The sequence below is a fragment of the Myxine glutinosa genome, chromosome 7 (genome assembly GCF_964187855.1).
Source record: "Myxine glutinosa chromosome 7, kmMyxGlut1.1, whole genome shotgun sequence".
Taxonomy (NCBI): Eukaryota; Metazoa; Chordata; class Myxini; order Myxiniformes; family Myxinidae; genus Myxine; species Myxine glutinosa.
Window position 1 is genome coordinate 155,867,618 of NC_136267.1, and position 12,761 is coordinate 155,880,378.

A 12,761-nucleotide genomic window follows, 5' to 3' on the forward strand; every position below is an offset into this window, starting at 1 on the left:
TGTCAGCACGAGGCACAATGAGCAACTGAGATTTTTGCGACGGTCGTAAGTGTGAGTCGTCATAAGTCGCCTACGTCGTAACTCGAGGAGAGTCTGTACTTAAGTCAAGTGTGCTGACAGGATGGCCTAGGCCCTAGAAGGACATTCATTCACCTCCAAGCTGCCTTGCCTTGGTTCTAATCCCGACCCAGCTATAAACTGTCATCCCGGTGTTTCACAGGCAGGGTGATTCATCAATGTTAGTGCCGTCCTACGTTAAATTGGACGTCCACCTGTCGACATTAGTTGGTGGATGTTATAGATCCAAAGGTGTCCTTGGTGAAGAGTCGGTGAGCCATCACTACACCCTGCAACTAATTCAAAATTCCTGCCCCAACTACTTCTGGGAAGGCAATGGCAAACCACCCAGTATAACCCTTGCTAAGAAACTGCTTTGGCAGCGCTGAACCTGCCTTCGGTCAGAACACCAGAATACAATTTTAGTTACTTCAGTGTCCAATGTTGGAATCGAGCTGTTCTTACAATGGCAAGTTATTGACTTGGGAGGTGGCCGAGTAGGTAAGTTTTTATTTATTTATTTTTTAATTTTTTTAAAAAGTGATTTAAAGCTCATTGAGAAGCCTGTCCATGAATTGCAAGTGCATTAGGAGACATTATCATGGTTAAAAAGAAATTAATTCCAAGTTCATTAGTATGCAACTCCACAGTGTATGGGATCTCGGAGAGAATAATGTAAAAGGTTCTTATTTGCTTGATGAAGGTTCATCGGTTTTTAACTTTACTTATTTTTAAAATATATTTGTTCGAACGAATTATGCAATCGATACCTGTGGATGTATTGCCCTCACAGCAAGATCCTTACATTGCCTCGATGGAGCATCACACAGACTGGGTGAATGATATAGTGCTGTGTTGCAATGGAAGAACATGTAAGTAAAATCCTTACATTTATCCAGTGCGTGATTTATCGGATACTTTTGATATATGATTGATATATGATTGATATATGTATATTGTGTATATATATATATATATATATATATATATATATATATATATATATATATATATATATATATATATATATATATATATATATATATATATATATATATATATATACACACACACACACATAAGATACTAATTTGAGCCAAACATGTTTTTTATTTTTTTGCTAGTGATCTCTGCATCGTCAGACACGACAGTGAAGGTGTGGAATGCACACAAGGGGTTCTGCATGTCTACGCTTCGCACGCATAAGGTACTACCTGTACGATGCTACCTTTGATTTCAAAATATTTTTTTTTAGATACAAGTTGAGCCTTGTGGAAGTGTTGAATATTAGAGGGTTGGAGCTTGACATGCCAAAAAGGTAGAAATGAGCAGGCAGGTAAGGGACAACACAATATCGGTGTAAGTAAAGAAAATCAAAGTGCTTTACTGTAAAATGGTCATCTCTCAATAGTGAAGAATCAGTAAGAAAAATTTGAAAAACTCTCGTATCTGGATCAGGATCTTCAAAATATAATCAATTCTTACTTCTCACACACCGTCCATAACCTTTTGAGATATCCTGTTCACAGACAGAGAAACAGGGCTGAAAACATTACCTCCCCTCTTCTTTGTATATCACTTTATCCAAATAGCCATGGACACCACTGTCACTACGGAAGCAAGCCCACCCAGATAAAACACCAACTCATAGTGAGAAATCATATCTCCATGGTATTGTAAATGATGACCTTATACACCATTGCAAGCTGGGAACAACTAAGGACGAACTTCATTCCACATAATATGCAAAGCTGGCGACTACTCCTAGAGAGAAGTTTATTATTACCCCTCACACACGAAGAGAAAAGCACGGTTAAGCAATTGGTTCAAATCTCTCTGTCTGTCTACAAAAACGTCAGTTATATAAATTGAATGCTATATATTTGACCACAAATCGGAACATGAATCGGAAAACAAATCTGCAATTTAGCAGTACAGCAATACCCCGTTTTACGCCATTTCGACCTACGTCAAATCCGACTTTACGCCACTCTTCTAGAGCAAATTTCAGTTCAGCGAACGTCATTATGTGCGACTTTACGTCACTCCGACATCATAATAGGAGGACGTGAAAAATATATATTTAAAATAAATAAAATAGTACATAAAAATTAACAATAAAAGAAGCTAAAAAAACAATTTAAAATACAATAAAAACCACATTAAAATATAAAACAATGTACGTACACGTACGCGTAGCTGCTGGTTCTCATTCAAAAAAAGGCGACGCCAAATGCATTTTGTCCTGTGCTGTGGTCGCGTGCTTGCTTTGCCTTTCACAGTTATTTTTGTGATTATTCCTTTACTGTGTAAAGGTTCCTTTACTGTGTAAAACAACCAAACGCAACGTGGCAACGGCGAAACATGACGACTATGCCGGCTCGGACGACCGTGACCGTGTCATGCCTCGAGCCGGGGTGCCTCGTCGGGCACCTCGCCGGCATCCGGCGTCGATGAACCGACCGATGTGTTCATGTGCACATGTGCATGGATTTGCAAATGCCTGCCTGTACGTCGTCGTTTCTGCGTATATCGCATTGTCCAAAAAAAAAGAAGCAAGCAACTTCGGCCGCTCGAGGAAAGACGGGGCACGTCTACGACTAGGAGGCGAGTGTCGATCCCCGGGGTGGCCGGGTTCACGGAACCATGAGCTCGTTCGTTCGTCACAGACGACACTACACGACCACCGGTGAAACTGCTCGGACACGTTGGGTAAAGCACGCCGTGGTGAAGCGGGCCGCGGAGCCACTTGGCACACAAGCCAGCTCACGGTCGACACGTCCGTGCCGGTCACCCTGTTCGAGGAGAAGACCCGACCGATAGAAAACAACGGAGGGACTCCCGACGACAGGGAGCGGCAAAGATTCAGGGCGGAGCCGCAGCCTCCTCCAGTTATTTACTCTAGTTTTACGGTGATTGTCTTCATTTTAAGGCATTACGTCCGGTTTACGTCAAAAACCGAGTTACGTCACGGCTTATGGAACCAATTAATGACGTAGGCCGGGGTATTGCTGTACTTTGACTCTGCATCTGTCCTGTTCGTACATGTCCAGAGAAGAGTGAGATAAAGAATGGTCAAACAAAATTGAAAATCATTCCAAACAGGAAACCTCCTCTTTTAGGGGTGTCATAAAGGACAAAAAAACATCATGCATGATTAATTAATTTATAGTTTAAATATGATGGTTTAAAAGACGGTAAATCTAATAAAACAAATTTCTACAAACTTTTAAGTAAAAATAATAAATAGTTTAATGATACACGGTAAAAGCCCCTGCCCGTTGGGATATACCCAGGTCGAAAATCCCATTGAAAATTAATAGGACAAATCCCATAAAAATTCCATAGGAAATTGAACCAGTAGGATCTCCTGGTTTCAATAAGGAAAGGGAAATATTGGACCAGTAGAAAATATCAAAAAAACATAGGGGCAATACCCCTGGCGCTCACCTGGTGGAATAAACAGTATACTGCACTGACTAAAGGTATTTTAAACCAATTTCAATACTTGCTAGAAGACAGGGCAGCATGTAGAATCATACTAATATAATCATAAGACTTTAAACAAGCAAACAAAAAAAATACCTGTTTTGGGTGGGGGGGGGGGGGGGGGGGGTATTTCCCACCCCGTGTACCTCCTGAGACTCCAATTTTTCCAATGCCTTGAACAAACATTGGTACTTCACGGATGATGAAGGTTGTGGTGAAGTTTCATTAAAATTTTGTGTGTAGGTTCTGAGAAAAAAAGCAAGTACCTATTTTGGTGTGGCAAGCCTCCCATAGACCACCTCAGACCCCAATTTTATTTTTTAAATGCCTTGAACAAACATTGGTACATCACGGATGATGAAGGTTGTGGTGAAATTTCATCGAAATTGTGTGTGTAGTTTCTGAGAAGAAGGAAAACACCGATTTTGGGGGGCAACCCGACCCCAAAGGGGCAGATTTTTTTTAATGCTGTGGACAAACTTTGGTACATCACGGGTGATGAAGGTTGTGGTCAAGTTTCATCGAAATTGTGTGTGTAGTTTCAGAGGAAAAAGCAAATTCCTATTTTGTGGGGTCAAACCTGGATCCACTTTGACCTCCGGTAGAACCGCTTATACCCTGATTTTTTTTAAAGGCCGTGTACAAACTTTATTTACAACACAACAAATATCATTTGTGCCAAATTTGGTCGCAATTCCTTCAGCTGTTTCGGAGAAGAAGTTTAAAGTGTTTACTGACTAATGGACGACGCGTCATCATATATAAGCTCCCTTGAACTTTGTTCCAGGTGAGCTAAAAACCAGTAGGGCAATGGGACCAGTATGAGACCAATAGAATACCTATGTATAAATGAACAGGATCGACATATGTGGGGGAAATTACGTCCTCTGGTGAACTTGACCATTGCTCTACAATCTGAGCGATCTGGTTCCTGGGAGGCAAACAACTTGCATTCACATATACAACAAACACTCTCCAGGGAAAACCTGTTATAAAGAACATGCCGATAACACAATTCCATATGGAACTGTGTGCTTTGCGTTTGTTGAGGACAAAATATAATTGAAGTATTTTGGTTGGTCTATCTGTTTTCAGACCAGTTAACGCTAATGGTTTCTACAGAATCAGGTGAACTTAAAGGTTTCTATTGGATTATATGGGTTTTCAGACCAGTTGCATCAAATCGTTTCTATTGGTTTCAACCATATCTGGTTTGGTTTCTACTGGAAACTCTACTGGTCCCTGTAGAAACCAGTAGAAACTGTTATTTCTAATAGAGACCCATATAAATGTCCTACTGGTGTGTGTAGTTTCAGAGGAAAAAGCAAATTCCTATTCTCTATTGGTTCAATACCAATCGATTGGAAAATATAATTGGAAAAAGCAAAGTCTCTATTGGTTTCTGTAGGATTTTTCGACCTTGGTGAAACTTTGCCCCTGCCGGTTAATCAAATATGCCGGTCATCTAAATGGAACAAAAGAGCAACTTATTAAACTTGGCCTGTGAAAAATAGATTAAATAATAACATTATTACAATACAGTATCAAGGTAATTACCAATGAATTATGCAAAACAAAAACGTACCTGTATTATCAAACACGAAGTAGTCTTTTTAAGTTTTGGGACGATCTTAAGTGTCAACGTCCACTTTCTCAGATTCATCGGGCTCATCATCTCGTCAAACTCGGCTGTCTTGAACCACTTCCTTATGTCTGACTGCTGCGCTGTTTCTTGTCTCTTCCTCATGAAATGTTCTTGTATGAGGTGCAGTGCATCACTTCCTGGGTGCTGTAAGCTTCCTGCCTTTAAGCAAACTTCACAAGCATGTCAAGACCTTCATATGGGGTGTGTTACATTACCAATAAGCTTGCTATTGTTTGCCAAGCCAGCTGATCCTTATCAACTGTTTCGTTAGAGTGCTTGCTTCAATGCTTAAGCGACTTAGCAAGCTGCTCTACAAGTTGATTGGTAATGGAACACACCCCAACATTAGACCAAGTGATATGTTCAGTTGAAAAATCTTCTTCTGAATCATCTTCTTGTTGTTCAACTTCCTTTTGTGGATTAACAACACTGTCAATGATTTCAGTCAGTCATAACATGGTCCTACTCTTCATAACACACCACTCTTCATTTTTGGCTTCGGTCAAGCATTGAAGTGGATTTATCGTCACTTGCGTCACCATACTGGAAATTTCTTGCATTGTGATCTGCAGACTTTTTTGTCCTGACAATCCGATGTTGTACTTGTGCATCAACGCATTTCTATTGTCTTCCTTCTCCATTCTCCTACATATGTCGATGTTCTGGTTTATTGTGAGAACAATCCTCCTCTTCCAACAGTACTGATCGATGTGATGTCCACTCCTGCATAATCAGATGCATATGGGTGCCGAAGCAGTTTCTTGACTACTGGGGACAATCCTGGTCGGGGCGTCACTTCTACGCAGGACACTCGAATGGCTCATTCATCCCCAGCAAGCTGGTGCTCATTTTGCAGACCCTGGAAGGATGACAGGCTGAGTCAACCCCACATGGTATTAATTCAACAACCGACCGGGATTTTAACTAAGGACCTCTAATCCCAACTCAGCACCCTTTCCGTTAAGCCAACAACAGGCTTCAGTACTGCTCAATGGGGTAACAGAATCCATGATGCTTTGGAAGGAGAACTTCTTCTTCCCCTCAGTTTTCAATTGCATGTTCTAACAAAGATTTGGGATCATATGATGTCTTTGGGCGGAGAGAGCCAATGCGTCATGGCAATGATAGGACATTAATTTGTTCCTGTTTTTTGGTACATTGAACCTTGACTCTTGAAATATCACCGAAGGATTTTCAAAGAAAGGGAGTGAATGTCTGATGTTTTGAGAGGCCAAGAGATTTTTGTGGCACCTCGGATGGTGTTAATTTACAATGGAAGGACGCGGCTCATGTACCATGAGGATACGACAGTTAAGGTTGTTGATAGAAAAGCCTCTTTTTCACAGCTGAGGCCGAGCCAACTCTGTATTTTTTTGTTTGTTTGTTTTCTGTTTTTATGGGATACTAATCGGTGAGTCAGCTGTATGGTTGTGTGGAAACAAATTAATTAAGATCCCTCACGTGCGGTTTGGTAAAATGTGCTGGTTTGTAAAAAAAAGTGCCGGATAACAGAGCTTTTACTGTACTTGGATACTGGAGAGCACAAATCGCGTTTTTGGCACTTTCAAAAACCTCCAGTTTAGCAGTACAGTACTTGGACAAAATATTACGCTATTTTATGCTACCCTAATCAATTAAATTTTCCGCTCGCGCTCTCAGCTTTGGGCAATGGAGATTCAGACAAAATGGTGGCTCATCGGAACTATGGATTCTGCTTGGAAAAAATCAAAGAAAGCGTTGAAAAGTCACTTCCCATGGCCTTTTTCTCAAGACTGCATGGGGTAGGTTGTTCTATGAACCCCATTTTTATTTTTATTTTTTACAGGACTATGTGAAAGCTTTGGCCTATGCAAAAGACAAAGAACAAGTGGCTTCCGCTGGTCTCGACAGACAGATCTTTCTTTGGGATGTGAATACGCTGACAGCTCTCACTGCTTCAAACAATACAGTGACCAGTAAGTATGACTAGTAACGGAGGGCTGAAAATCTAATTTGACACCAATGTGATGATAAGTTTCTCTTTTTTTTTAGGGGTGGGGTCTGTAGTTATATTTTATTTTTTGTATGTTTTGTTTGTTGACAGCATCCTCTTTGAGTGGGAACAAGGATTCAATCTACAGCCTGGCTATGAACCAGATGGGAACTGTCATTGTGTCTGGTTCCACCGAAAAGGTACTTCTCGAGAGCAGTTATAGATTCTGTGTGTGTGTGTGTGTGTGTGTGTGTGTGTGTGTGTATGTATATATATATATACATACACACACACACACATACATTTTAGGACTTTCAGGAAAGAAGTTGGGGATTGAAAGAGGTGGCTTTGGGATGTTATAACGGGGGTAGAAAATATCAAGGTTTTGGATGGGGGAAGATAAGAGATGGTGGTGAACAGCTGTTTTAAAGACCTGGAGGGAGGAGAGGGATTGAAGAGAGTGTGGGACTTTGTTCCAGAGGCGGGAGAAAAGAGGAATGAAGGAGTGAAGGTGAGCAGAGAGTCTTGATTTTGGCAGTTTCACCAGAAGAGGGTTGCTGGCAGATCTTGTGTGTCCTGCAGGAATATTCGGGGACAGAGCACAGACAGAGCAGGGGGAGCAAGGCTGGAGAGGAGTCAGTAGAAGACAGAAAGACCACAGACAGAAAGACCACAGACAGAAAGGCCACAGACAGAAAGACCAGAAAGAAAGCCTGCGGTGAGAGAGAGAAAGGCCCTCAGAATCAGCTTCATTGCGGGAGATTACAATGATTCTGAATGCTTTGGGTTCAACCGCGTGAAGCCGAGCTAGGTTTGAGGCAGGAGCACCAGCCCAGAAGGGAGTGCAGTTTTCCATTGAGCTGTGGATGAAAGCTTTGTATGTGGTGAGGAGCTCATAAGTGCCCAGAAAGTACTTCACATGACGAAGGATGCCCAGTCGGCTACTGGCTTTGGAGGACAGCTTGGAAATGTGGTTTTCCCAGGAAAGATCATGGCAGATAGTGAGACCCAAAAGCTTGAGTGACAGAACTTCTTCAAGAGGATTGTTGAGAAAGTAGATGGGAGAGTTTTCCAGACGGTCTTTTCATAGAGACATAGTGAGAGTGCGACATTTGTCAGGATTGAAAGACATGTTCCACTTTTTTGACCAGTTTGTGATATTGTCCAGGTCTGCAGAGAGTAAAGAGGCTGCTGACTGCCAATCTGAGGGATGAGGTATGGAGCGGCAGAGAGTGGAGTCATCAGAAAAGAGATGGAGAGGATTTTCCAGAGAGTCGGAGAGATCATTAATACAACAACAACAACAACAACATGCATTTTAAAGGCCATTTTCCCTACTAGAGCGGGGGTTAGCCATTAATCCATTTGTTAGTTAGGAGAGATCATTAATGAAGACCAGAAAAAGCACAGGGCCCAGAACATTGCCTTGAGGATCTCCAGCCTGAACAGGAAGGGGAGATGAGAGAATTCCATTCAGGGCCACACGTTGACTACGACCAGAGTGGAAGTGAAGGTGAAGATTTAACAAAATGTTGAAGATTAAGCTTGTATCATTGTTGATGAATAACGTGCTGGATTAAATTAATGGTTGTGGGGAAAGCACAGGTATAATTTGCTAAATAGCCTCCATGCCCTCAGGAAATTCATAAAAACGCTTTAGACATATTGCTGCATATAGCCCACCCACAAGAACGATGTGATGTCGTCACTTTGGGCTGAAAGTTGCCAAACGAAGACTCAGCCTGGGCTTGAACCTTCAAAACTAGGGTCTGATCTGGATGGCTGTTTTGTTTGATTCTGCGATTGGAGAATTGCGATTGCGATTGCGATTGGATTGCGAATTGCGATTGGAGAATCCTGCGATTGGAGATGAGGGAGAATTGACTTGTTTGTCCTTTATCTATTTATTACTTGCAAATAGAATATTCACAAGTACTGTATATTGGTTTGTTTGGTCTATTTGTCTGTATGGAAATCAGCTGCAGGTCACAATTGCACACCGATCGTCACCAAACGTAACCATGTGGTAGAGCCAGTCAAAAGCTATAACCCTCTTGTTTTTTTAGGTCAAAAGATGAAAGGGTAAATGGTCACGGTCACAATATTGTTAATTTCCATCATATTGACTTGAAATTTGCACTTGTGCATATTGGGTCATTGAATTGGTTACACCAAAAATCATGACGATTGATTTAGCCGTTTTGACATGTCAACAGTATCCATGACAACACTTACTCCCTATTATAATTTATCTATTTTGAGATGTCATCAGTTTCCATAACAACACTTCCTCCCCATTATAATCAAATGGGCCTTTTTGTGATTTTATTATTGCCATACCTGAATCTTACTATAATTCACCAAATGTCTGTCTGTCTGTTCGAAGGTACTGCAAAAACGGCTCACCGGATCGAAACGATATTTTGTGTGGGTAATCCTGGGATCTACATGAGTAAAATAGGCTATTTAGTTTTTCCAATTTCAGCTTTGGTCTCCAGTATTCTTAGGTTTGGACTCCCGCATAACATTCATGTTCGCATAACGTCCATTGTTCTCATTGTGACGATGTTGTTTTCCCGGGTTTTGCACAAACGGCTGCACCGATCGCTGCACAGCTGCACCTATCGAACTCGGTGACTCGGACAAAGACTTTTTATTATTCCTTTAAACCTTTTATTAAATTTAAATTAAAAAATTTAAATATTCCTTCAAACCTTTTATTAATTTTTTTAATTAAAGACCTTTTATTTTATTCTATTGTTGCGAATATGGAATTTGGCCTCCATATCCGCTTGTAAATATTCCCCTATTTCTCCAATACTCCCCAACTTTCCCCAATCCCCCATTCCCTAGTCCCATTGCATGTAAATAACAATCAGTAGAGCCGACCTTCCCCTTATTCCCCCATTAAATGTCGTGCCCAGGTCCACCGCACCACACGTAGACAACTTTCGGACATCTTGCTAGTTATTCTTAGTCTATGTCAGTTAAGGCCTCGTTTCCATTAATTATGACTCTTCGTTGCACCAGAATGTGATTATATGGCATCAGTAGTGAGTTTAGGACCTTTCCCATACCTCCTTCCATCTTCTTCCCCAACAATTACAACAACAACAGAGGAGATGGCGGCGGCGCGGGGGAGGATGCGTCCTCACACCGGCTCGATTAGCGCCATTGACCACGCGCTCCACGGGGTTACCACGGAGGGGCTGGCTGTCAGCTCCTCCTCAAGGGCGGAGCCTGGTAACCCCCCGCACCCAATCAGAAGGGCGGACCGATTCCATCTGGGGCGGCGCTAGCGAGCCGAGGGCGTGTCACTCCCCGCCGGATATACGCGGCCACGTAGCGGACGTGACGTGAGATGCGCCCCCAGCTGGAGAAAGAACGTTGCCTGCGATCGCTGAGAGGAAGAGAACCCGCCTGTGAAAGAACGTTACCTCCGAGCGCTGTGACCTCCCCGCATCTTTGGACCGGACTGTACCCTGCTTTGAGCCAAGAGTGCACCTTGAGCCATCGCTATCTGCCTTTCCTAGCCATCAATCCCCGTGTGAGTCAGCCGTTGTCCCGTTTACCTGTCGTCTGTCCGGGGTTAATATAAGAGTGTGTCTAAGTGCCCGTCTTCCTGTGATATACCTCTAGCCCCTGTAATCTAACCTTTTCCGTACGAATATAATTGAGAATCGAAACATTGGTGTCTGTCATTATAATTCAGCCGTGTGTCTTCTTTTTCCTTATTGAGCCAGCGTGGCGCGGCTTCGTCAACGTTCGAGTACAATCGGGTAATTTGTGCGGACACGACGGCCATTCCGCTCGGCCCACCTTAACATCAAAGTCGTGTCTGTAACACTATTATTATATTATTCCATCGTGTTTCAAATCGTGATATGAACTGTACACATTTCTTTTGGAAAAAAAATGGAATGATTTTGTACCAACATCACAATGAAACACAATCACAATTCACATATTCGTGAAATTCGAATATTTCCATCACAATGAAAACATCGTCACAAACTGGTACTGGAGACAATGTGACAAACGTCACAAACGGGTACAATATTAGAGAGGCCATTGCCAAAACGATTTGTTTTCTCTGGTACGTGTTTCTGGGCGGGTACTGTTTCAGATAAACCATTAAAATGCCTACCAAACTGAAAGCCTCATTAACTAAAACGTCCAAGGAAGCTGTTGCAAGAAAGAAGGCTCGCCTAGACGAGGACTATAGGAGGCAGGAACAAGTACGTAACACAGCTGCACACCAGAGCGCTAGGAAAGTCCAGCTTAAAGTGGCTCTAAGGCAAAAGAGGAGGATTGGAGCAGTGTTTGATGTCCAGCACTTTGAGAAGCTGACTATCCAGCAAAGCAGCAAGGTCACACACAAGCTGCCAAGTCTGTATGATACAGGACGTAAGTGCCCCTTCTGCAAGGCCCACTGCTGGAATGACGAACGACCTGGATTCTGCTGTGAGAAGGGCAAAATTGCAATCAATCTGCTCGAGACCTACCCTGAAGATTTCAAAGTTCTGTTCGACCGAAAGGAGTTTATTGAGAAGATACGCCAGTTCAACAATGCCTTGGCCATGGCATCAATCGGAATCAAGGAGCACTTCAAATAATGGCAAAATATCAGAAATTGAAGGCAGAAAAAAAAAAATTCTGCCTTCAATTTCTGATATTTTGCCTTTTCATTTCGGCTTCCCATTTGAAGCCCCGCCTGTAGGGCGGGTACCGTTGCTAGTAATTTTTAATATGTCAAATTGAAATGTGCGCAGCTTATTTGAACCTATGTGTAGTATTAATGTGTAAAACTTGGTGTAGATTTGTCAAAAGCAAACGTTAATGCAGTCCGAAACATGCATATTGGGATGGGACCTATTAGGCCGCACCTATTAGGCCGCAATTAGAAAATGTATCGGCCAAATTTTTTATGCATAACAATCGATGGAAAACATTTGATCCGTGGAATTTTGGAACTGCCAAATTGGTGTTTCCATGGCAACTATTTTTTTTTCTTTGGATATCATAAGTATCGTGTTAGGCACGACATCTTTCTTGTTTATTTGTCCCCTACCGGTTTCACAGGAGGGGACGGACGATAGGTTTTGTGTCCGTCAGTCAGTCTGTCCTAACTGTGGTTTTCCAGACTTTTTCACATACCCTTTAACATATTGAACTGAAACTTGGCGATTTGCTTTATTATGATAAGTTACAGAACAAGTTTTTTTTTTTGTTTTTTTTTTTGAATACAGAATCGAGGCTCGTGAAAGAGCTAACATTTATCAAACAAACAAATCAAACAAACAAGCAAACAAAGTATATAAAAAGGGGAGTGGTAGACAAGATGGGGAGAGAAGGGGAGGAAGCACACAAACACAACATTTGAGAGCAGGGACATCGGGAGATGTGTGGGAGGGAGAGGGCTTGGGGGGAGGCAGGATAGGTATAAAACGCAAGGACACCAAGGACTTCCAGGAAAGAAGTTGGCATTTCAAAAAAGTGGATTTGGGGTGAAATTAGCGGGGGTAGAAAAGATCAAGGTTTTGGATTGGGGAAGATAAGAGATGGTGGTGAACAGCTGTTTTAAAGACCTGGAGGGAG

At 42.1% G+C, this 12,761-nt stretch overlaps 1 protein-coding gene across 8 annotated transcripts in view; it reads left to right on the forward strand.

Annotated features, from left to right (window-relative positions):
- The window catches only part of LOC137431761 (WD repeat-containing protein 48), a 68,849-nt gene that overhangs the window by 13,191 nt on the left and 42,897 nt on the right, over positions 1-12,761 (forward strand). For all 8 annotated transcript variants that reach the window (XM_078782443.1, XM_068123449.2, XM_068123452.2 and 5 more), the window contains exons 3-6: positions 851-929; positions 1,182-1,264; positions 7,017-7,146; positions 7,275-7,363. In XM_078782443.1, the coding sequence (XP_078638569.1) occupies positions 851-929; positions 1,182-1,264; positions 7,017-7,146; positions 7,275-7,363 (381 nt within the window). The remainder of the gene's footprint in view (positions 1-850; positions 930-1,181; positions 1,265-7,016; positions 7,147-7,274; positions 7,364-12,761) is intronic.